Source organism: Terrapene carolina, unplaced genomic scaffold, assembly GCF_002925995.2.
Source record: "Terrapene carolina triunguis isolate 2854851 unplaced genomic scaffold, T_m_triunguis-2.0 Scaffold131, whole genome shotgun sequence".
NCBI classification, from domain to species: domain Eukaryota; kingdom Metazoa; phylum Chordata; order Testudines; family Emydidae; genus Terrapene; species Terrapene triunguis.
The window spans coordinates 17,102,385-17,127,836 of record NW_020664482.1 but is presented as its reverse complement, the minus strand read 5'-3'; the positions used below and the strand labels follow the sequence as shown (position 1 = coordinate 17,127,836).

At 41.2% G+C, this 25,452-nt stretch overlaps 1 protein-coding gene across 5 annotated transcripts in view; it reads right to left on the bottom strand.

The window, feature by feature from the left end:
- The window catches only part of COL4A5 (collagen type IV alpha 5 chain), a 135,105-nt gene that overhangs the window by 11,378 nt on the left and 98,275 nt on the right, over positions 1-25,452 (bottom strand). Inside the window, exons 31-49 of one of the 5 annotated variants that reach the window (XM_026653061.2) lie at positions 25,066-25,074; positions 23,892-24,059; positions 20,969-21,058; positions 19,892-20,041; positions 18,985-19,083; positions 17,528-17,617; positions 16,593-16,723; positions 14,301-14,427; positions 12,844-12,924; positions 11,730-11,828; positions 10,439-10,489; positions 9,381-9,566; positions 7,147-7,155; positions 4,130-4,138; positions 2,549-2,682; positions 1,874-1,946; positions 1,654-1,725; positions 841-969; positions 554-652 (exon numbers count right to left, since the gene is read on the bottom strand). In XM_026653061.2, coding sequence (XP_026508846.1) covers positions 554-652; positions 841-969; positions 1,654-1,725; positions 1,874-1,946; positions 2,549-2,682; positions 4,130-4,138; positions 7,147-7,155; positions 9,381-9,566; positions 10,439-10,489; positions 11,730-11,828; positions 12,844-12,924; positions 14,301-14,427; positions 16,593-16,723; positions 17,528-17,617; positions 18,985-19,083; positions 19,892-20,041; positions 20,969-21,058; positions 23,892-24,059; positions 25,066-25,074 — 1,806 coding nt within the window. The remainder of the gene's footprint in view (positions 1-553; positions 653-840; positions 970-1,653; positions 1,726-1,873; positions 1,947-2,548; positions 2,683-4,129; positions 4,139-7,146; positions 7,156-9,380; positions 9,567-10,438; positions 10,490-11,729; positions 11,829-12,843; positions 12,925-14,300; positions 14,428-16,592; positions 16,724-17,527; positions 17,618-18,984; positions 19,084-19,891; positions 20,042-20,968; positions 21,059-23,891; positions 24,060-25,065; positions 25,075-25,452) is intronic. The other 4 variants (XM_029911863.1, XM_026653062.2, XM_029911864.1 and 1 more) reach the window with 4 other exon arrangements.

Here is a 25,452-nt window from a genome sequence, read left to right as displayed (position 1 = left end):
TTTAGCTGGTGTCTAGTTAAACTTTTCCCCTCCCCCTGTTCAGTGCCTTTGCTCCACACAGACCTGATTTGATGGAATTCTTTCCCCATGAGAACAGTTTTTCTGATTCATTGTTTCAATGCAAAAACATAACACTTTATTTTCCCAGCTTCTACTCCTCTTTGTTTGTTACTGTCCTAATTATACACCATGTGTCACAGGCTGTGAAGAGTGTTCTATTGAACTCAAAACAAAGTGAAATAAAACAACATCCAGGGAATGGATCCGGCAACAATACTGGTACTGAGTCTGCCACTGGGCGGTTTTAAGACTAATGACTTTTACAAGCCTACAGCATATGCCAGCAAAAACACCATATTGGACTATCTAACAGCAGGATAGCTGGGACACCCTATTCCAAAAATGTAACATTGTTGCATGTGAATTGCAACAGAATACAAGTCCTGACATTTGTCTGCATTCTTAAGATGCGATTTAAAAAAAAAAATTTTATTTTTATTTTTTTACATACCAACCCCCTTTCTCCTCACCAGAACTAGGGTACTTATTATACCTGGTTGGCCGGGAAGTCCTCTCTCGCCTTTGCGTCCTCCTGGACCATCAAATCCAGGAAGTCCATCTCGCCCAGGATCCCCAGGAAGGCCTATTGGACCTAGAAAAATAAATGGAGCAATGAAAGTTACACTCTTACAAGCACACCTAAGTCTCAGCAAATAAACCCAGGAACCCTCTGGAGGAAACTGTCTACTGCATCCTAGAACAAATGGTCTACTGCATCCTGTTAACTAGTCACTTCCTATAAACATAAGCAGTAAAGCCTGCAGTCCACAGTGATCATACCTGGCAATCCTGGTGGGCCTGACAATCCAGGTGGCCCTTTCAATCCAGGCTGGCCTGGTGGACCTGGAGGACCCGGGTCACCTTTTACTACAATGGTTTGTCCAGCAGGGCCAGGTAAGCCTGGTGGACCTAGGATAAAGAAAGTTTGTATTAGAGAGACAGACAATCCAAGATGGAGGTGACTCCAAAAGACACACAGGGAAGTTTGATTAGTTCATCAGCCCTATAATTCTTTAAGATGACATCAGCCAAGAGATCTGATCAATGGAATAAACAGTGCAACTAGAGGTTCAAGTCAAAATTTGCTCTTAGTTGCATCCTTGCAAAAAGGATAGACTGACTCTTATAGGGGCTGTTCCATATATCCAAGGAAACACAGAGTAAAGTCAGCTTTATTACTGGTGTTAAACTGTGCTGAAGTCCTTTTCTCCATGGTACCCTTGAGTCAACACGAAACAACCACATAGAAAAAACTCAGCGGAGGAAGTGTTGGAACGGGAAATCATCAGCTACCCCCTCCTGAGCAGCTTCTTCCCACTGAATGAAGAGGAATGGGTCTACATCAGATATCTAAGTGGCTTTTCCCTGACTAGGAAAGTGGAAGGAAAGTTTTAAAAACAATGAATGGTGTTTGTTATTTTTATAATGGTGTTTAAATTGCTGTTCATATCATAGCACAACAAGGACAAATTCCATTGCTGGGGTATCTCTGCCCAACCTGAGTGAGTTACACCAGGAATGGACTTGGTTCCATGCCTTTGGGTCCAATTCTACCTCCCTGAAGACAAGGGTAGCATCAACCATGATTCATACCTGGTGAACCTGATGGGCCTTGATCACCTTTAAAACCAATTGCTCCTGGAGGGCCAATGGGACCCTTCATACCTGAAACACCAAACCAATACAGTTACACAGGGAAAGCATGTGCTTCCTGAAAAAATCTACAGCATGAGTGCTCAAAGCGGGCTCCTCTCCTCTACTAGTTGGACATTACTGAGTTCTAAAGGCTTTGTTTGAAATGATTTTTAAATACCTGGAAATCCTGGAACACCTGGAACCCCAGGATCACCTTTCATTCCATTCAGGCCGGGACGACCAGGATCACCCTAAACAAAGTAGCTTCACAATTATTTAATCCTCTCATTGAGTCTCAGGAGAGAAAAAAGGTGGACTGGGGACAAACAAGAATCTATAGGATTTCCAAGCTTTCTTGCTACACTTAGAGAGCCAGGAAACAGCACCATGAATGTATAAATCCACAGCAAAAAAAGGAGAGCATGCAATAGGGCTCATTTATTATTACATCTGTGAACAGGACCAGTGGGTGGCCTACAGTGGTATATAACACACACACACACACACACTCTCTCTCTCTCTCTCTCTGACTGGGAGATTTGCCATCATCCCTCACTGGCAAGGGGCAACAGAGCAAGGATGACGCATTAGCTACTGTTGCTCTCACTTGGACACTATGGAGAAATCCTGCCCAGCCACCTGTGTGGGGGAGGGAAGACGGTTAGCGGTGATCCCAACATCCTCTACACCTCCTCTGCCCACTAGAAGCCAGGATCTGTTCCAGAGTGTTAGAAACTACAGTCTGGCTTTAGGTTCATTATAAAATGCATCTTCCAACTAGAAGGCTCCATATTTTACTCTTTTTAAAAATAAAACACTCCCAGCTAGAAATACGCATCACTCCTTATCATACCTGGCGTCCAGGTTGTCCTTGATCTCCTTTTAGACCAGGGAGGCCAGGCTGGCCTGACTGACCTGGGTTTCCTTTTTCTCCTTTAAATCCTCCATTTCCAGGGGGACCCCGTGGACCTTCTGGCCCTGGCAGACCTTGATATTACATAACAGATGTTCATGGATCAGTATGAGTCAGCCTGCCCATGACTCCTGTGCATTCTGTATGGATTTGCATATAAGGACTGTGGTCTCTACATTAAAATATCTATATTTTAGCTCGGCTTCCCCCCCACCCAATGCAAAGTGCATGGCTAGGGCCAATCTAATGGGAATGCATAGCGTTTTCCCCTTCTTGAGTGTTTTCTTGATTGACCAACTCCATTGTGAAAGCCAGTGTCACAGAGTGACACACACAGAAGCGTAAAATGCTGCCACCTACTGCAGACAGAGTTTGACGTTTCCATTGAGGGAAGCAGGACCGGTGTGCCCCCTCCCCAAAGTGCTGCTCCTGACTGGGGAAGGTAAAAAATGCCACTAAATCCTGCATCTCTTAGAGGCTGTTCCACCTCGAAGAGGCAGAGGAGACAGGCGTAGGGGTAAGAGCAGAGCCTTCCCCAACCAAAGCTCAGGGGTGAATGCCCTTTCAGTTGATTAGTCTCCTCTCCAATAATTAGGCTGATTTCAATATATAAACCCCAATGGAGGTTGGACATTTGTTTCAATTATTTTCTCTAACATTCAGGATTAGTTTTTTCTTAAATGTGCACTCAACAAATTTCTCCACTGAGCAGTAGGGAGAACCTAAACACGACCCTGGGGATTGCATTACCCTTTCCTTTATGTAGACAGAGGGTGAAATACCCTGTTGTTGACATTTTCATGTAAGTTCATAAAAACAACTCATAGTATATTGAAAACAAAACACCTGATCAGATCAGATCGGATCATTTCACCTTTGTTCCACAGTGATAAATACAAGGTCATCGTTACTCAGATGTGACACAAACTGCATGGCAAGTAAAATGGAAAGTGCTGCTATGATTTAAGTCACATATCCATTTATACCTTTATATGTGGAGATGAAGGGGTCTAACAAATAGAGTCTTCTCTTTGCTGGAGAATTCATGACTTTCTCCTCCTTAATTCTACCCATGTAATATGATTTTATAAGTGTACTGGCTTTTCAATTCTTCTGAAACCGTTAACAATTTAAAGTCTCTCTTTAAAGTCCTCAAAGAGGCCATGTACAGAGAATGGATTTGATGAGTGAGATTTCTGCATGCAGTTCTGAAGATAAAACCCTCACCATTTCTTTTTAAAATTCAGTTGCAATTTAGTGCCACATATCAAACAAGTCATGCAGTTGACAGCTACAGACACATGCCACCATACAAGCTTATTCTGAAGAGAAACTGAATCTGGTACTGCACACATGAGAACTAATTACAGGTTACCGTCTCAGGTATGCTAACTGTCAACAGGTACCATCTACAGGGTACCCACAGCACTTAAAAACAATCTTTGAATTACAGAGAAACATCAATTTTCCGTATGACAAATGCAATGCAGTAAAATAAATTGACCAAGTTAAGAATCTAACCTGGAGGACCTGGAAGGATCAGAGTTCACCAAAGCCCAATGATCGATGTTAGAAGGATCAGACATCACACAGTACAAAACAAGATTACTAGTTAGAAATAGTACGGATGATAGTATATGCACTAAACAATAACCCGTTTCACCAGTATATTTTGTATTTACAACATAATCAACATGCATGCAAAAAACCATACATGAGTGGGCAAATATAGACATTTTCACATACAACTTATTCTGGTGATTAGGCTACTAAGGCCAACATGACACTCTTCATTAAATCAGAAACTTAAGCTTTACTGAAGAGCATGTTTTTGCTTTAACGTTACAAGTGAGGTCTGCTGCCAGTTAGTCCTATACAAATGAGGGTTGTCCTAAGTAACCATTTCACTGACAACACTCAGTCTCTGCGTGGCCTGGAGTCTGGTGAATATCCAATTTAATGAATAGATTCAGAAGTTTGCACCTTCTTTTTGGCTGAAATTCATCTCTGTGCAGAGGGTTAGCAGACGATGCAATCACCACTTAAGTCCCACTGCACAGATGCGAATGTCACCATTTGTGAAAGGAAGTTGAAGAGCAGAATACTAGTGAGCAATACAAAAAAATAGAACAAAAGAAAATTTGTTAAATGTGCACTGGTCAGGTGCTAGAAATGTAATCTGGAGGAAAATACATAGCATGACATGTACATCTATCCTTAGAACTGTTCTCTTGTTGGCATTGTTCTTGATAAAAAAAATGCCACAAAATGCTAATTGGTCTGTTTTAATTTCTTAGGGAGATTTTTTTATTCTGCAACACACTTGGAAAGCCAATTTAAGGGTTCTTCTGTTCAGTGCAGGCAAGTCTTTAGTGACCGTCTCCCTGACATCCTCCAGAATTAAGACAATCTGGATCCATCACCCCTCACCCATTTTCATATCAGTGAAATGATTTAAATATATATTTCATGCAACGTTCAGCTAAAAACCACAGTAAACATGTCAGGTTTATCTCAATGCTCTATTTTTCTACACTTTTGACACTTTATTAATACTAGCTTTATAATGGTTAAAAATAGCATCTTGTTGCTAATGTTAATTTCTTATAAAATGTATGTAAGTTTTGCTGTGATTTCCAAATACGATGCATGACTAGCTGAGAGTCTGTGCTGAATTTGGTGAGAGTATTAGACAAAGCATGGAGCGGGGCTAGCTCAGGAGGCCCTCCGTCATGAACTGCAGCCCCTCTGCTTACCCAAGATGCGGGGCCTCTCCTGAAGCATGACTGCTATTGAAGCCACACTGTGTGACGGTTTTGTGATGCAGACAAAACCACAATTAGATAAAAAGAGGAGACCACATTCTTTTTATACTTTAAGATCTAGAGTGAGATGTGGACATAGGTTGGTACATTAAGTCTCTAGCAGCACTTAGTGTACACAGTTAAAACTAAATTGGATTCATTATTGAACTTTGATCACAGCACTTTGTTTCCTAAAAGTCATCAGAGCAAAACTTTCAAGACTTCATTGAATAAAATTGTAATTACATAGGTATGCCAAGTCATTTTCATTCTAAAGACAGACACTGGGACTTTACAACATCTGGCTAATGCTACATGCACAGTATACTATGATTTAAATAAATCTGAAAAAATGGCTAAGCACTTATGAAACATCTTCTGCAGCCTTATAGAGGAGATAGCTTTGTGCTCCAATTTAGTTAGACTAGTAAATGGCAATGGAAGCCTCTCTGTGTTCTACTAACTTTATGGAGATGAAATAAGGTTATGAAAATAAGGGCTTGTCTACATGGGAAAATTATACTGGCATAAGCTAACGTGAATTTGAAGTGCTATAGTTATACTGGTATAGTCACTGGGTAGGCACTTGTATTCTCAAACAAGAGGGCCTTTTTGGGGTAGTTTATGTCACTTTGGAAGGCATTTAAGCTTAAAAAATGCCATTCTAATTCTAAAATAAGAGGGCCCACACAGGGAGTTATACCAGTTTAACCATATCAGTATAACTGGCAAAGCTTTCATGTGTAGACAAGCCCTAAGCGAGCTATTCATAATAACTAGAACTGCGTAACAGCATGAATGGATAATCATCTTTCTGCCCAGCCTGCCCTTGGAAAAGTCTTCTTTCACTTTCCTCTATATGCACTGGCATACACATCTACTTTCCTTCCTCCTGCTGCTTGTTAAATAAAAAGCCTATAGGTCTCCTCAGACCCCAACTGGTTTGGTGAACAACAAATATTTTACAGAGAATAAGTATCACAGCAGAGGCACCCATTGCCTCACTTTTCTTTTATTTCATTTAGTGTTTTCCTTCTCTAAGACTCAAAACAACAATCAAGATAGCCATGTTAAATTTGCAGGACACAGAATGTAAAAAATAAGGAATTCTTGGCTCTCAAAATCTACATTTAAGATTATACAAAACATATGCTTGTCAACTTTTCCAAAGAAACAACATAATAGATTATGAAGGCTAATCCAGACTGTGTTCCTTATACGGTGCCCTCACTCCTGACTGTCCATAATCAACAACTGCAGGTTTTACAGAAATGAATGTTGTCATCTAACTGACCTGCAAACCATGGATCTCCAGGCAAGGGATGAGAACACTGCAGCATACCAGTTTTTAAAAGGGGAGGGTGGGAGAAATCTTACTTTTCCCCTTTCAGTTGGACTGGGAAGAAATATTACAAAATATATTTCCCAGTCAGGGGCGCAATCCTGCAGGCTTCTGAAAGCCACTAGTTGGGTGCCACATGGTCTTAACTCGTCTGTAGTTAGGGAACAAAGGATGCTCAGCACTTCCCTGGATCAGTCCCCAAATGATGGGCATAGTGGAGTCTGAAAGCCTGCATTTGATTCTCCTGTACTACTACACATCAAAGGTACGTATGAAGAATGACTTGGTATACCTGACTTTAGTTCTCTACATTTATACATCAACAAATGGTTTTTTAAAGTATACACATTCAACTTCATGCAAAATTACTATTTTGGAGTTAAGGGGCTAACCTGAAGGACCTGGGAGTAGGGATCAAAGTTCACCAAGGTCATCATTACAACAGGGGGAAAAACATCAAAACTGTTAGAAATGTCAATGTATTAAACTAAACCTTTCAATTTAGATTTAGCTCAATATTGCTTTACATACAGTATGCAAACACCAAACTATTATTGTTCATGGTCAATAATAAAACAGAGTTAAAAATAGTGTTTCATTCTCTTAGGAATCTGCTTTACTGTATTAGCTATTAATAAACCCTTACTATTATCATCATGCCAAACTCATTCCAGATGTAACTCAGCAGAATGGAATAATACCGGGTTTGAATTTGGTCACTTTAACTAGTCTGAAAATACACCCAGAAGTTAACAAGCAATGGATGCAGCTGATTCACATTTTTATTTATTATTTCCTTAGAAGTGGGATAATTTGTCAGCAGCAGAGCTGCTTTTATGATTAACTGCCTGAGGTTGAAATGTTATGAAAGCAGCATTTCAACAATGGGCTATAGTCCTTTTGTTCTACAAAGTGCTGATTGTAATAGAACTGCAGTAATAGTTTGGTTTATCCACATTAGTCCATGCACAAATGAGCAAGACAAACATTTCGCTTTATACACTCCATGCAACAAAAATGGAGATGAAAGAGAGAAAACATGCCTGAGTAGAACTTCACTGGTGTTTTCCAACTGATCACCTAAAATGTGCACAAAATAATATTCTTGTCTTCTACCTTGTCAACTAATTTAGGTTAATAATTGCAGGGTTTATATGAAACATGTAAACAGGATCAGAGACCAGCAGAAATATAGCTATGCTACAAGTGAAATATGGGATCACAAATTGTTCAGAATTTAATGTTTTACCTCATACAGTTTAGATTTTGTGGGGTAACTTTTCATATGAGAAATTATTTTAAGTAAAGGCTCTGATCATTATAGAACAGCAATCAGCTGCCCTATGGAATGTTTCATCATCATAATACTTTGCGCTTGGATACCACTTTTCATCTGAAGATCTCAAAGGTCTAGCTTGTCACAGCCCTTACTTGGAGTTGCATCTACCTGCACCAGAGGTTAATTTGGCTCCAAGCTCCCAATCCTAAAGACCTTAGAAAATTTATATTGAAAAAAACCCTACAACTCCCCCCCGCCCCCTAAATTGCCAATATACGGATAGCAGTTATTTTGTAAATGCACTAGCTCAATGTTTAACCTTCCTCACCCAGAGCTTTCACCCATGAAAAATCCCAAATTCAGAATACGTGCGAAGTTTCAGTTTAAAAAAAAAGTGTTTTCTATTTGTAAGCAAGCAAACAACTTCACTTCAATGAGCTGCTTCTCTTGAAAATGAATGTCAAGCGCATTGGGTGGCAATTTATAGTATTAGCTGCTAATTAATTTCAAGTCCAAGTAACAACTATAAGACAAGGCCTTGAGAGGTGAAAGACAGAATATTCACTGACACAGTCCTTAATCGCTCAAAAGTGGCATCTTAATATTGATTAATTTTCCGTGAAATATATAAACACATAAATTAATCTAATTTCTCAGTACACCAGAGATCTGCTCAGGGATGTTAACCCAGGATGGAATTCATCATTTCCAGAATTAGTAGATGCAGGAACAAGATGCAAACATGGAATGGAAAGATGAAGACTGCATTGTGTTGCACTGAATCCACTGGAACGTGTGACACGATGGAACAATGATGTGCATACATGATGTTGAGATGAAGAAACCACTATCCAATTTGATCATGCTGTGATGCTAATATGAATTTGATTTTCATGGGTCCTAGAACGATGGAGTTTATTACTTTTATTTTTGTGCACGATGAAATTCATTGATCATGTGACAATACCACAAAGGCATATTTGGCAGATGCTGCAAAAGTTGATTTGGTGCTCTCTAGATGATTGCTGTGACAACATGCTGAGAATCTCACGTTTATCAATGCATTGTATTTTGCTGCCAGGTATGAGCAGGGTCTTTCAAAAAAGAGACTAGCAGAAATCAAGATTTTTATTTGTTTTTAGTATCCTTCTTAATATTGTTGCTTTTGGGAAGACAGCCTTTTGGTTACCAAGAAATATTTAAAGGTTATACCATGGAAACACAGCTGTCAGCCACACACTATATCAAAAGAATTGGTCTGAAATTCAGAAGTTCTCAAGGCTGATAACCTGCCAGCAAAATAAAGAATTATTGACAGAGATGGACTGTTATGAACCGCATTCCTACCTGGTCTCCCCGGTACACCTTGTGGACCAGGACTACCTTTAGGACCTTCCATAGGTGGCCCAGGCAGGCCTGGTGGACCTTGTTGACCTTGTAGACCGGGGAATCCCTGGAAACCTGGTTCACCCTTCAAACCTGTAAGTCCAGGGGCTCCTGGAGGGCCAGGTAATCCCATCTCGCCCTTTTGCCCTGTTAAACCAACAGATTAGTTATATGTAAAATATCCAAACTTCAGTTGAAGTACTAGGACTTGATTCAATTCTTGCTTATAAAGGTGTAAATCTGAACACACCTCACTGGCACCAATGGCATTACACCAGTGTAAAACTGGTGTGAGAGGACAATCAGACTCAGACACTCTAAAGAGCTGAGAATTCTTGCAGGACAAGAAGTTGTATAACTTGGGGCATGCAAGAGGATCTTGCTAAATCTCACTTTGCTACTCTTCAAATCCATTGATGCTCAAACTCATAAGGGTCTCACAACCCCACTTCTGAGCAAAGGTTTAATGGACATGACATTGCTGTGGTGAGATCCTCCAGTATTAAGACTTTATTCATTTCATATAATATAGCACAGAGCATTAAGACATACTGGATACAATTTTCAAAAGTGGCCAAGTGATTTAGGAGTCTTAGTCACCTGAAAGTCAAAGGAAATTAGACTCCTAAGTGTCTAAGTCACTTCTGAAAATTTGCAAGTGACTTTTGAAAGTCACTTAGGTGCTTCTGCAAATTTTACCCATTGTCATACCTTATAACTAAGCCATATTTGTTAGGAGTAAATCAACAAAGTACAGTGCATGATGCAGTCGATTTAACCATCTTGTCTTTTTTGCTTAATTGTTAATTCACTAAGTTCAATAGTGAGCCATGGGTCTCTCAGTTACTGATGCAAATTAGAGAGGTCCTACTGTAGTATAGGAGATAAAAGGTTACTGCTACATTGTTAATTTGGTACAGCATAACGATATCAGCTAAACGTCTACCACCTTTCCCCCCTTTTGTGTGTAGATACATTTTACAAACATCCTTATTAAAAAAAGAACAATGACACTTTGCCTGATAATCCTGGGAGTCCAGGAGGTCCTGGGCGCCCAAAACCTGGTTGACCTGAAAAGAAACAGATTAATCTTTTTACAAATGTGGAGTGCTCAGATCTCCAGAAGCAGGACGCCTAGGGTGAGGATAAGAAGTTAGAATCCCTTACTGGTAATTCAGTTTCCTTAAGGGGGCGGGTTCTAACAGGGTTCTCGCTCGCTTCCACATCTCCCCTCAGAGATAAGGGATCTCCTCCAAGGTGATATGCTGCTTACATGGCATGTTTCTTTCCATCCTCAAGATGGTCTTTCACATTATGGGTTTTGGTAAATTTGCATTTGTAGTTGTGTGATAGTCGCTATTTTTAAGGGAGTACCGAAGGTTCTAGAGCAAGGATGGACATTTTTAAGGTAGTAGAGGGCCCCACAACCCACTAAAATGCTTTGGTGGGTCATTCTTTTTTTTTTTTTAAAGGCTCCAGGATATAGTGGAAGAGGAAGCCTTCATGGCTGAGGAACAAGAGGCCCTTGCTGTCACAGCAGCAGCCTGCAAGCTGCCCTGGGAGAACGGGCACCAGAGCAATGAGTCCCACAACGATGTTACCATGCCGCACCACATACACCTGCCCACCCATGTTCAGCTACATGATTTCTGGGAAGGAGGATGAGCTCGTGCCCGCCAACACTACCCTGCCACTGGGGACACGCTACCCCCATTCAGCAACCCCAGCAGCTGTCCACCAGGGCCATCCTGGAGTGAGTCCATAGTAACCAGAGCGGCCACCTTCTGCCTGCATTGCAGCAGGTGCAGACGAACTGCCTCCTCTCCTCCAGGCGGTAGGAAGAACCGCCTCTCACTCCCTTTCACCATCCTCTGCTCCGTGCTGACCAAGGTTCTCACCCCTTCCATCACTCCAGGTGCTGGCAGAGCCACCTCCTCTCACACTCAGATTTGGGTGGACCTAGGTGAACCCACCCATGGCTGCATCCCTGGTTGGTGGGCCAAATAAAGTGAACTGGCAGGATGGGTGCAGCCCATCCCAAGAGGTAGTGGAAGCAATGGCAGCTGGAATGGAATTAGAGGGGAAGGGATTGTGCTCAACTGCAAAAGCCTTAGAGGGCCAAATGTCTAAGAGTGAAGAGAGTTCCTGCCCTGTATCTCACTGGAGGCTTGATGCCCTCCTTTGTGTGCATCCTCAAGAACTGGGAATCACAGAGGCTATTCCGAGGTAGCATGGATGGTTTTGGAAGAGGACAGAGCAGAAATCAGAACACAGAGTTAGAAGCAGAAAATAAAAAGTAAGGAACCTAACCTGGTTCACCCTTCTGTCCAGCTGGTCCAGGAATACCATCCCGACCTGGTTGCCCTTTCTCCCCTGGAAGACCTGGGGGGCCAGGACGGCCATCACCACCTAAAAAAAATAGAGCAACATATTAGAGCAACAGCACACCTGCCACAAAACTAAAACTGAAGGAATGACCAAGTAATATCAAGTCCGTGTGAATGAGACCATTTAAAATCAAAACCAAAAAACTCTTTCCTTCTCTGCTTTCTGCACTCACAGAAAAAGGTCACAGAACTGTAATCTTTAAGCAGTTTAATGGCGATTAAAATCCATCTAATGCTTCCTTGCATAGGTGAAATTAGGTTCTTGCTTCTGCAAACACAGGATAAGCTATTACAATGCTTAATATAAAGAAAGCCGACAGATACAGAAACAGATACTAGTTTCAAAAGGTAATGAGATAACTTTGTCAGTGACACAAGTAGTCAGGGTTGCTAACAGAAGGTTCAAGTATAATGGAATTATTGTAATTTGGTTTCAGGGCATTGTACGTACACATGTGTGTGAGAGAATGAGAATAGATACACATCACACAATATAGTTGTCAAGATATGAAAAAAGAAGCTATTTCAAATTTTAAAAAGGTTCATGGGACCAAATCCTGCAGGCAAAACTCCCATGACAATTTACAGTTTTAACCCAATAATTCGATGCATAGTGTAGCACTTGTAATCACAGTACTCCTTTTGCCAGGTCTAATTCCACCATGGTAAATCTGCACTTGCCATTAGTGGATCTGGTCATATGCCCTCTGTAATCAATGAGAATTTTGCCATCCAAGATGGGACTCCATGTCAGAAATTATTATGAAGAAACATAAAGAACCCATAATGCCAGCCTACATTTTTCTGAAAGGGAATTTGGATTTTTCAAACAGCATTTCATAGCTTTCACTTTCAACTAAAGCTTTGAAGCTATTTCAAATCACTCTTTCCTGTTTAATCCTTCAAGTCACAGTTTGGGAGTCAGATATCTACTATAGGTCATAGAACTTTCTGGTGAACATCATAAGCCAAGCTTAAATAATACAAAGATAACTGAGGTTCTGCAAGCTTGACTTTGTTGTACGATTCATGCCTACCTGGTGGCCCAGGTGATCCAGGGAGACCAGGATTACCTGGGGGTCCATCAATACCTTTTGGTCCTAGAACTCCTGGTGTCCCTGTGAAATAATCAAATCAAATAATCAAACAAGACACTGCAGTGTTTTATCAGGTACTGGTAAGCACTGGATAAGGTACAAGTCAGACCAAGTAAAGAGTGTCAAGAAAGTATCAAGATACTGTACAATACATGCTGCAACTGTTAATACCATAGATTTGCAACCATTCATTTAAAGGGGCAGTAGGACTTTAAAGAAGAGGAAGTTCATCAACATAAAACATGGTTGCCTAAAGGTGTTTTTTTCCTGCCATCCTTCAGAATCCCACCTTCTTAATTACTTAATGCTGAAGGCCAATAGCATCTCTAACTTAAGTCAGACAGTATCGTCTCTAAAATGGATATAACCTAGTAAACAGCAACAGCATATTTAGTTAGCAACACAGTGAAAGCATGATGGACAGCAGCTAACCCATCATTCCCCACTCCCTACCTCCTTTCCAGAAAAAGATCTTAATGGGGCATGGGTCTCACCTCCATAGCATTAAGCTGATGTGAGTTAAGGACACTTACCACCTATCATGTTTGGTCCCTTAGTTTAGATATCACTAAATTCGGACTTGAGAGCACTGGGGCTGTCTACAGACAACAACTTGGGTCGATATAAGCTATATAGCGCAGGGGTGTGAATAAGCCACCCCTCTGAGTGAGATACATTATGCCGACCTAAGTGCTGGTGTGGACAGCGCTATGCCAGTGGGAGAGCTTCTCCCGCTGACATCGCTACTGCCACTCGTCGGGGCTGGAGTAATTAAGTCGACAGGAGAGCTCTCTCCCGTCAGCTTAGAGCATCAGCATTAGCAGCGCAGCTGCATCGTTGCTGTAAGCCGCTGTAAGCTCTGTAGTGTAGCCCTAGCCTGAATTACACTGACTGTTAAAAAGTCTCTAGATAAGATTGCCAAACCTAATGAATTCATGTTTGTATACACTGAAAAAATCTCCTCTTTACAATTAATTCTTTAGAGAAGCCAAGATTTTGTAGTAAGTTATAATAAAAGCCAAGATCCACAAGGGCTTTGTTGTAGCAATCCACAAGGGAAAAAGTATGGCCAAACTCAGATATTTTGTGGGTCAGAGGAGTTAGTAATCTGACCATTGCAGATAACCCCAGTTGTAGTATTGGCTTTCACAAATGTTCATGTGTTCTGGTCCCCTCACTGCAAATGAATTGACATTGATTTTAGAAGGAAGTTTAAAATGATGTATCTCTATCCCTTTGCAGTGATGATTCCGGAAGCATTACATGAACTGGCTCCACAGTAAGAACCCCGAGCAATTACAGCCTGCCACCATTCAAGTTACCTGGAGACGGAAGCCAAAACATGAGCGCATGAGCGAAAGACAGGAAATTCCAATAAAAATTCCAAGTAAAATTACCTGGGAATCCAGGAAGGCCTGCTTCTCCTTTTGCACCTGGATTACCTGGTAATCCAGCCAAACCAGGATTTCCAGGTGTACCTTTGCTGCCAGGGTTACCTGGGTATCCAGGGAAACCAGTGTCACCCTGGAAAATATTAGGCAAAAATGAGATCCATTCATTTTCATTTCATTTAATTCTTTTTGTATGTTCCTGTTCTTGACATCAGACACCAATGAATGTCATTAAAATCTTCACAGTTTTTCTTTTTGCCTAACTTGATGTTAACCAATGCTTAGTGCTGGAACTTGGTAACGTTTATTACTTGAAAATGGCAATTGTAAAGATTTTAATGGTGGCCGCTACAATTTGTTTGTATAGTGTTCCCCAGAGCCTTTCCCCAAAGATTGTTCTTTGGCATTGTGAAAAGTTGGAGAGGTTATTTTCTTTTAGCTCTACATGGAGAGATTTTTTTTTTTTAGCAATTTTAAACATACCACTGTAAAAATGGCATGGTGGGAGCCCAGGTGTATTGCATCTCAATAATGCCATGTAAAACCTGTTCAATTTACAAGCACAGAGTATTTTTCTAACTTGTCAGCCCTGGAACCTCAACTCTGAAAGTAAAACACTGTTTTCTTTCTGACTCGCGCATCATCACCAATAGTAAAGGTTGAGATTGTCACATTATTTATACAAATAGATTCACACCTGTACACCCCATTGCGTTCCAGTGCTCTCCACTAACTTCAGATTTCTGTTCAGCCATTAGGCTTTGCTAGATGTCATGAAAATGGGAATTGGGCATTCAAATCCCACAAGTGGCTCTGAAAGTCTCAGTCATAAATAAAGTGTCAAATCTTCCTAGTAGGTGTTATTGAGCTACCAATATATTTTAAGCAAACACTTTATATTCCTCAAATTGGAGCTAGAAACCGTTCAAACCTGCTCCTATGGTATAAGCACAGGTTTAAGGAGTGGAATACCACCAACTCATGCTTTTCAAAGTAAGAGATGAACTAAGTTTCATTCTAAGTTACAAATAAACATTTATGGGATCATTGGCAACAAGACAAGTCCAGGTAGGAGATCTCTGGCCACGTTTATCCTGGTTACGAATCGTTACACCAAAAATAAATTTGGCCCCCCTTAGTTTTAACATTCCAATCAGATACCTTGCTAAGTCAATGAGATATTTCTATTAGTTCTATGCCTACTCGTTATTTTACTTCTGCTTCTTGTTCTGATTCCTTGCCCAAGTACCATAATTCCCCAAACATTTCCCAGACCTGAGGAAGAGCTCTGTGTAAGCTCAAAAGGTTGTCTCTCTCACCAATGGAAAAGTTGGTCCAATAAACGATATTACCTCACCCACCTTGTCACTCTATAATTCCCTAAAACATCAAAATCATTTTCACAGCAACAACCGTGAGGTCAAACAGGATTATGGCATCAGGTGGAAAAGAAGCAACAGAATCTTTTAAGAAGCCAAGATTCTGTTGCCATGCAGTTATCTTGGATATTGTAGAAGGAAGAAAAATTCAGAAGTGTGTGATATTTTATCTAAGTATTGCTTTTGCTAAACAGATTGTCATAAGGCTCCAGTGACAGCTGCTAGGAGCTTACTTTTTTATAAAGTCCGATCACTTATGTAGCGAATGTTTGAAAATCTGGGCACCAGTATCTTTTTTCAAGCTTTAGTTTTTGGCAGCAGCACCTGTGACCTTTTAGTTGCCTCTTCCCTGTGGATGTATCTCTAAATGGCACCTCTGCATATTGTAGTCACCATTTTTCAAGAATTAATTGTGGCTGCTTGAGATTGGAATGGAGCAGTTCATTCTACTACCCCCTATAGGTTGTCATTATGTCACCAATTATAACATAATGACAACCTATAAGGAATCTTAAGTGAGCCATAATTTAGGATAGTCTCATATGCAACTTTCTGCCAAATGCAAATAACAACATGGATAGGGGTTTCTCCAGCTGTTCTAGTTGCTTTAAAATATTACTCTCTACCAATGGAAATGGACATCACAGATGTTTCTCTTGGTAGATAGCCCTCTGTTAAACAATTCTTGATAAACAAAGACTTTTATGAGGAAAGCCAGTGCTACTGTTGGCTGCAGGGGAAGTGAGTTGTATGCAGATTTTCAAAAAAAGGTTTTTTCCTTTAAAATGAATCTTTATTTTAATCTTAAAAACACTGAATCCCAGTGTGTCTTTCTCTTCACATAAAAAAAATTAACGCCCTTTAACACAGAAATATCATTCACCCACAGCACCTTCTAGGGAAGGATTTTGAAATATACCTTAGGGCCAGGGATTCCAATATCTGAAAGACCTGGGTTGCCTTTCTCCCCCTTTAATCCTGGAAATCCTGGTGGGCCAGGCTGGCCAGGACGTCCTGCTATGCCTTGAGAGCCTTTGATACCTGGGACACCTGTCCAAAATATCAAAAAAGATAATGGTTTTGCAGCAGCTTCAGAGCAGTCAGTCAAACTGTAAACTGACCAGGAAGGACTAATGAAGAGTTGAATGACTGATGAGACTTATTTTTTTAATCAAAAACAAACAAAAACAAACAAACAAACAGCTAAAATCTCTCAGGGCTTCAGCATACTTCTCATACAAGGGGGAGGAATTTTACAGAATGCACAAGGATATAAATATTGCCTGTGTGTGTATATTTTAAACTGACAAAACCAAGAGGCCCTTGATAGTAAATAGCAACCAATTACTACTATAACCCCCAAAATATTGGTGGTGTTGTCCCAACACTTCTTCCAAAGTAACTGAATTACTGTATCTATTTTCTTTTGAACAAATAACCCATCTTATTTTCCCTCTGATGGACTAGTCCACAGAGCCCTTTTCATTTCTAAACTGTTTTGTTGGGTGGAATCTGAAAAATGAGAGACCAGGCCCAATAAAAATTGTAATAAGATTCTTAGACAGATTTGTGGTCTCAGATGAACTACACATGAAAGCTACAATAGAAATACGCCCTTCCAGCTTTGTATCTGTAGTACTTTAAAATGAATGTACTTAGTTAAATATTTTATTATACAAGTCTGAATTTTCTATGCCAAGCCGTATACCATATATTCTTTCTGTACTCTTCACATAAGTATATGCATGCTACTTTACATATATTTACATTCGTATACACATTACACATGCAAATCTGCCTCTGCTTTGCAGAGATGAAACATACTGACCGGATCAATGCCTTTTAGTAACTAACCTGGAAGCCCCATCTCTCCGATGGCACCTTTTTGTCCTGGAGGTCCTGCTGGTCCTGACTGCCCAGGAAGCCCTGGCTCTCCCTTGGGGCCTAGAAAGTAGGTTACTTTAGTTAATAGATGGCAATGACAAATCGTTTTGATACAGTGATTACTCACATGAATATGGCCATCTTCTAATTTGGGGTTTCTTTGCGTGCCCAGCTGCCTTGAGATACCTTTTTTCCCAATCTGCACTGAAGATTTAAAACTTTTCTTTCAGCAGCAGACCTTGATGCAGTTAGGTATGCCTTTCCTCCTTGAGTAAAAATGGACTGCACATACCACTACAACTTGGGAACCATCTGAAACCAACTAGCACAGAACGTGGCTGCCAGTTTCTTAAGCAGTGCTTCACACAAAGAGCACATTCTCCTGGTGGCTCCTTAATCTGCAATGGTTGTTCTTTAGTTTCCAGGTGGCGTTTAAGCCCATGGATTCGACCGATAAAGCCTGACATAAGAACTGGTGTGGGTCCTGGCTGTCTGAAAGATTGCATAAATTCCAATATGACACCTAGAGCAAGACTTGCAACCAGGCAATGCTGGTAGAGAAATACTGAACAAAAAATGTAGAGGCTTCAGATGCAGCAGAATAAATACCGTGAAGTAAGATTTTTGATCCATGCAGTAGCTAAAAGCATAGATATGATTTCCAGCTAGCCTTCCCAATACTTCTGTTTGGTCTGTTGCTAACTGTAGAGGTAAGGACTAATGATGTAGGGATATGTTGACTAAGTAGGTCAGTCAAGGCTACTTACAACTCCTCCAATCAGGTTGCTCTTAGCAGCAAGCTCGTTTCCAGCTACCCCAATGGCAATCCCAAACTTCAACCAGATCAACAGATCAAAAATTGCATTCAGGTACGTCTAGTATTTTACTAGGAGTAATAAATCCACAATTTGGATAGGGATCCCAAGTTCCTCAAAGTCTGCAGATATTTAGATCCAGAAAGTGAGGTTGTCCTTTATGGTGGTACTACGATGTGAGTAAAAATGACATGAAGTCATTCAACAGCAATGAAGAAAGCTGGGAGGAGAGTGCAGAATCCAGTTGAATCTGGAGGGAATACCTGGCACTGGGTGCAGCTCAGCAAGAAGTGGCTTTGATTCAGAGGATGGAAGCAAAGTGAGCAAGAAGAAAGCAGCGTGCTGTAATCTTGGACTCCCACAGAGACAATACATGGATCTGTGAAATTTATAACAAGCTGTGTCGCCCTTGAATTAGGCTTGTCAGTGATAAGCAGACTCACTAGACGCCTGACTAGACCTCTTATGCATACACCATGATGCAGTGGATTGAAGGTTCCCTAAATATGGTTTAAACCATATTTTGCTGCCACAAAACCAACTGCATGTGCATTTTTACAATCCAAGTCATTCATTACAAAGGCTGTACATGGGCAGGGTTTTCTACCTTACCTGGAAATCCTGGTGCACCTGGTTGCCCATTGAATCCAGGTGGCCCTGGGTCGCCTTGGAGACCTTGATAACCTTTCTGGCCTGATACTCCAGGAATACCTTTAAGGAAAAAGACAAACTTAATTACTGATTTTTTTATTTTTGTATCAAAGGAGCAAATTTTCTCATATATGAATAAGATGCCAAGTAAGGATTCTCTCTCATCAGGTGGAAATCTCCATATAAGCTAACCCGAGAGGCAGTACCATAAAACACAAGTCAGTGTTCATGGAAGACCCTGGATGAATATCTACAGAACAGAAACAACACAGTGTAGACAGAGGCAATACAAGCTTCCTGACATCAGCCATTGACAATATGCTTCACAGCCATACTGACAGGAAGCCCTACGTCTGCCTTGGGGCCTAGAATAGTAGATTAGGTTTGTTAATAGAATGCAATAATAGATCATTTTGATGCTCTGGTTACTCATATGAATAGTATGGGATAGGCTCAGCCTACATATTTATTCTAACCTGTGTATCTGCATTTGGGCTACTTTTACAAGTGGTTTTGACTTTACTCTTGGACTGCAAGCACTTCAAGGCAGGGATGCACAGCACCTAACACAATGGGGCCCCAAATCCTGACCAGGGCATTAGGATGCTTCTCTGATACAAATGTTACACAATAATAAGAGTTCACGAGTAAGGACACTGCAACCGACTATATGGAGCAACTCAGTCACACTCAAATAGTCACTTTAAACCTTCTCTTCAAGAGAAGAAAAAGAAGAGAGATCCCTGACCCCATCCAGTTTAAGTTTTCCTTGCAGTGAAGGACTAACTGATTATAACTGACAGGTTTCAGAATCCATCTTGGTTCATCGTCACCTGTAGGAAACAAGCCCATGTATGGAATTCCTCACCTGCAATGCCTGGCTCGCCTTTCTCTCCTTTTGATCCCAGCTTGCTTGGATCAACTTGTCCAGGGGGACCTGGCAGGCCTGTTTCACCTTTCGTGCCTTTCTGCCCTGTCAGTCCAGAAGGTCCTGGTTGACCTGGTAAACCATCACTGCCTACAGCATGTACAGACAGCAAAAGGAAAGTGTAATCCATAGGGTGGGCTAACATAAATTATGTTTCTATCACACTCTGCTATGGCTGGCCTCCAGGATCTATTCACAAGTAGTGAAATTCACTCAATGGGTGGTGAGCTCCTGCAAGGCTGTCCACACCACCTTAAGCCACGCAGGGGGCTGAGCGAGGGGCCACACATGGAATGGTTGCATAAGGGTGCCTACATGTGGGAAAGGACTGTATGCCTTGAATAGGCCAGCACAGAGGGAACAGATAGCTGTATAACAAAGCAAAGATCCAGAAGCCCCAACACATTGCACACCCGACATTAATAAATAAAAGTAATAATACCACCTCTATCCAGCGGTTACATAGCGCTTTCAATGAATAGATCTCAAAGCAGGAACAGTGTTTGAGAGTCTGCTGGCCGCGTGGTGCAGAGGGAGATTGGTGGATTTTACCTACCAAACTCACAAAATTCACCTGCATACAGCCAGATTATGTGGGCTTTATGTGGAGGAGTGAATTTCATCCATGTTGCATAAAGCCAATTCTGGAAGGCTTGACGACGCAAAGCCATCAGTCCATCTTTTACATTGTCTGAAGCAGACTTTACCAAGTATTATCTTTATCATTGTTTGCATTTCTTTAACGTCTTCAATCCAAGGATCTCAAAGATGAAACAGCTATAGCCTCAGAATGCCCCTTCCAACATGTCACATGGATAGCTTACTACTGCTTTAAACAAAGTACCTGTGAACACCAAAGTCAGAAAGATAACCCAACCCAAGCGATGAAATTCTGAACTGATTTATGCTATGTAACTCCCCACCAAAGCCAAGAATACATCAGACGCTGCTCCCAACATCTTTGAAGGATAAGCGGTGTTAAATTCTCTGCACTGAAAATAATCAGACAAATGTTACCTTTAGGACCGGGAAAGCCATCTCTGCCAGGAGTTCCAGGAGGGCCTTGTGGACCCGGAGCTCCCATCACACCCATCTCACCTTTGGCACCTAGATGCATTGAACCACCAGTGTCATTCTGAACAAAAACCCCAAAGCAATCAGTACTTAACTTTCACCTATCTTCATTCCTATGGTATTAACCTGTACATCAAAGTCAGCTAACTTGAGTAATTCTCATTTTATACCTAAAACATAAAGGGCCAGATCCAGTGAGAGGCTGAGTCCATGTAAATCCCAGTGCTTTCAATGGGTGTTACAGTGCTTAGCCCTTCTGAGGATCAGGCTCATATAGAAAAATAATTATACTTGAATGTGGCGTGGGCTTTTCCATTATTAATTCTTGCAGAGAGTGGTGTGTGTTTGTTTCTTATAAGCCATATAAATGCACTTCCTGTATAAAATATTTCACGAAGGAAAGTTATTTATTTTAAATTTAAACTGTTATTTACTGAAAGTCGTAGAGGTAATTATAAATACGCAGGCACAACTGGGGAGAATTAAACAGTCTATTTCTTGGAATATAATGGCTTTCATTGTGTGGAGTCAGATCCTTTTGCAGTAAAACAGAAATACTGAAAAATCATAGACAAGTCATCAAGTTCAGCCTCCTAGGTTGAGGCAGGACCAAGCACACTTAGAGACCATGCCTACCAGGTGCTTGTCCAAACTGTTCTTAAAAACCTCCAGGGACAGGGATTCTACAATCTCCCTTGGAAGCCTGTTCCAGAACTTAGCTACGCTTAGATAGTTAGACCATTTCCCCTCATATCTAACCCAAATCTGCAGATTAAAGCGCACTACTTCTTGTCCTAGTGGACATGGAGAACAATTGATCACTGTCCTCTTTACAACAGCCCTTACCATATTTGAAGAGCGGGGGCCCTGGGGAAGAGCCGGAGCAGGGGCTGGAGCAGCATGCAGCTGCGCAGGGCACCCGGAAATTTGCCCCAAATTTCCTGGTGCCCTACGCAGCTGCGTACTTTGAGTATGGGTAAGGACGGCCCTGCCCATATCTTACCTATTACACTTCTATTAATACAGCCCAACATGCTTTTAGCCTTTTTTGCAACTGCATCACATTGTTGACTTATATTCAATTTGTGACCCACTATAACCACCAGATCCTTTTTAGCAGTACTATTGCCTAGTCAGTTATTGCATATTTTGTATTTGTGCTTTTGATTTTTCCTTCCTAAGTGTAGTACTTTGCACTTATCTTTACTGAATTCCATCTTGTTGAATTCAGACCATTTCTCCAATTTGTCAAGGTCATTTTGAATTCTAATCCTGTTCTCCAAAGTGCTTGCAACCCCTTCCAGCTTGGAGTCATCTGCAAATTTTATAAGCATGTCCTCCACTCCATTATCCAAGTCATTAATGAAAATGTTGAATAGTACCAGACATAAGACAGGCCCCTGTGGGACTCCACTAGCTATGCTTTCCCAGTTCGATAGCAAACCATTGATAATTACCCTCACTACGATCTTTCAACCAGTTATGCACCCTCCTTATAGTAATTTCATTTAGACCACATTTTGCCAGTTTGCTTATAGACTATGTCAAATGCCTTACTAAAATAAAGATATCATATATACTGCTTCCCCCATATCCACCAGGCAAGTAACCCTGTCAAAGGAGGAAATTAAGTTGGTTTGGCATGATTTGTTCTAGACAAATCCATGTAAGCGATTACTACTAGGGCTATGATTTTATCGCAGTAATTTTTAATTAATTTCACAGCAGAGGTACAGGAAAACCACCGTGTGGGATGGAAAGAGGGGAGAATAGGGACATGTGCGTGCGTGGGTGAAGCGAGGGTTGGAGAACGAACACATATAACTTAGAGAATTTTTCACTTGACCACAGCTCAAAGAGCCGAGAAGCGATTACACTCACTGCACAGCAGCTCCTGGCTGGACGGGCTGGGCCTGGCTCCCAGCTTCAGCATGGAGACCTGGCCCACATGGTCACAGCGCCTCTCAGGTTTGGAGAGTCTGCCCCTCCATAGACCGAGATGGAGGGGCAGACGTGCGAAACCTGAGTGGTGCTGTGATCATGTTGGCCAGCTGCAGGTACTATGTTTGCTCTTCTCCAGTCCTCTAGGGCCTCACCCATCCTTCACAAGTTCATGGTTCCGAGATTGTTTCAGCTAGTTACTTAAGTATTCTAGGGTGAATTTCATCAGGCCCTGTCAACGTGAGTATACCTAATTTACCTAAATAATCTTGAATCCCTTTAATAATGATGCATACCTACGTACCTACCAAACTTCACACTCAAAATATGACCTCAAAGCAGATTTAAACATCTCTATAACATTACAATGTAAAGAAAGGTGATACACATGGTTTTAGGGTGGGATTTGCAAAAGTGCTCAGCATTTGCTTACCTGCTGACACTGAAGTGAACGGGAGTTTTAGCACTGACTTTAATAGTAGTAGAGTTAGGCCTGAGTGCTATTAGTGCTAACTCCCACCTATAATGCTTAGACTGTAATACACAGTGACTGCTGCAAAGCCCTGCACTAGGAGGGGATGGATAGACAATGGATATTACAATTAGAGAGAGGCTCCCTCACCAAAATAGCCACGGATCCAATCTCCCTCCAAAATTCCTAGGGGACTCGGAAATGTGCATCCAATATTAGAGACACGGATTTGTCCCTAATTCAGATTTATTGCAATGAAGGATCTCATGGGTGCCCATGAATAAACTGCTTTTCAGTCGTCAGCAAGGTATAGTAAGCAAGCCCAAGTTCAATGACATTTCTCACTAAGGCTGATAGCATGCCCAAACAGTGGGGAACACACACCTGTAGGCACATACAGCCCTCTGTATATGCCTACAGGTAACAATGCTCTTCTGGCATGTTTGAACTTACCTGGAAATCCTGATATTCCATCTCGTCCTGGTGGTCCTGGTGAACCTGGAGGCCCAGTGAGACCTGGTGTTCCTGGAAATCCTGGACTGCCTCTGTCACCAGGTGGACCAGGGATGTCGAATCCAGGAGGGCCAGGATCTCCTTTCTCACCTGGAACTCCTTGTAATCCTAGACATTATTAAAACACCATCCTTTAGCAAGAAATCGGGCATGGTTGAGGTTTGTGTGTGTGTGTGTGTGTGTGTGTGTGTGTGTTTGGGGATGGCAGTAATGGTGGAATAGCTGCTCTTTACTGGCAGCACATTGCAATAATACCTTGAAGGAACCCCCACAATGTTTTGACTTCCAAAGCCCTGATCCTGCAATGGGATCCAAGCAGGCAGACTTAATTCATTTCAGTGGGGCTCTGTGCAGGCTCAGGGGTCACATACATATGAGCTTGCAGGATTGGGGTCCAATTGCCCTGCTGCAAAACTAGCGTATTAAAGTCTACATTTTTCAGAAGGCGGTGCTAAAAGTTTGTCAGCAGCCTAGTACATATAACCCTTGGTGACCCCGTATTTCGTTTATGGTGTTTATTCAATTGCGTGACTAAAGTAGGAGTTAAAGACTATATTCTTCTCACAAATTAACTGTGCAGAAGATTAAATTTCCCACAACTTGATCAATAAAATGGGCAAATGCTACAGGAAAAAAAAAATTACGTGCTCTTTTTAATATCAGGATGACTACTTATTTTAACAAAGTCTTGTTTGTATTTCATGGTTCAGCCTAATAATTCCTATATACAGCACAAATGCGAAATCCTGGCTTCAGGTTAAATGAAATCCCAGTTGAATTGCATCGGGGAGGCCCACACTATTAGGTTACAAGATAACCTCAAATGGGCATTTATTTTCAAAGGACAGCCAAGTTCTGTGTTTCATTAGGTTTGTCTAAATTAAAAATGTGCCTCAATGAGAACTGTTTAAAAACCAAAAACAACATTGCTTAATATTAGTGAGACTGAGCCAAAGGCACCAGTCATAGTAGGGAGGCACAGCTCCACTCCCTTCAATGGGATTGCACCTGTTGAGTTAAGTGGTGACTTTCACTCTTGAAATGTAGTTTAAGTAAACTAATAATCTTAATTTAAGACAAAAAGAAGAAGGCTTTGGTGAAGAAATCACAGTACCTGGTGGACCTGAGGTTCAAAACCCAGCGAGTTAGCATTCATCAGGAAGTTGAGGCACAGGGAAAAGTAGTGAGTTGCAAGAGAGTCATTAGGTTAGGAAACAAAATTAAGCACATAAAGATTAGAACAAAAATCTATATTAAAGTTACTGAGCATAGGTCTAACTACAAAGGATACAACAGTATTACAGCTACAAGAAACTGGTTTGTAAGTAAATTTCATTATAGGCATTTTTCAACAGCAGCCACCATTCTACACAGAGAGAAGTAACTGACTGAAAGTTTTTTAAATACTACAGTGCAATCTTTCAAAAAAACAAAACAAAATGTTGGACTGTGTTCCTGTCTCCTAACCTAGCAAGCTTTTGGAAATGGTCCAAGATCTCCT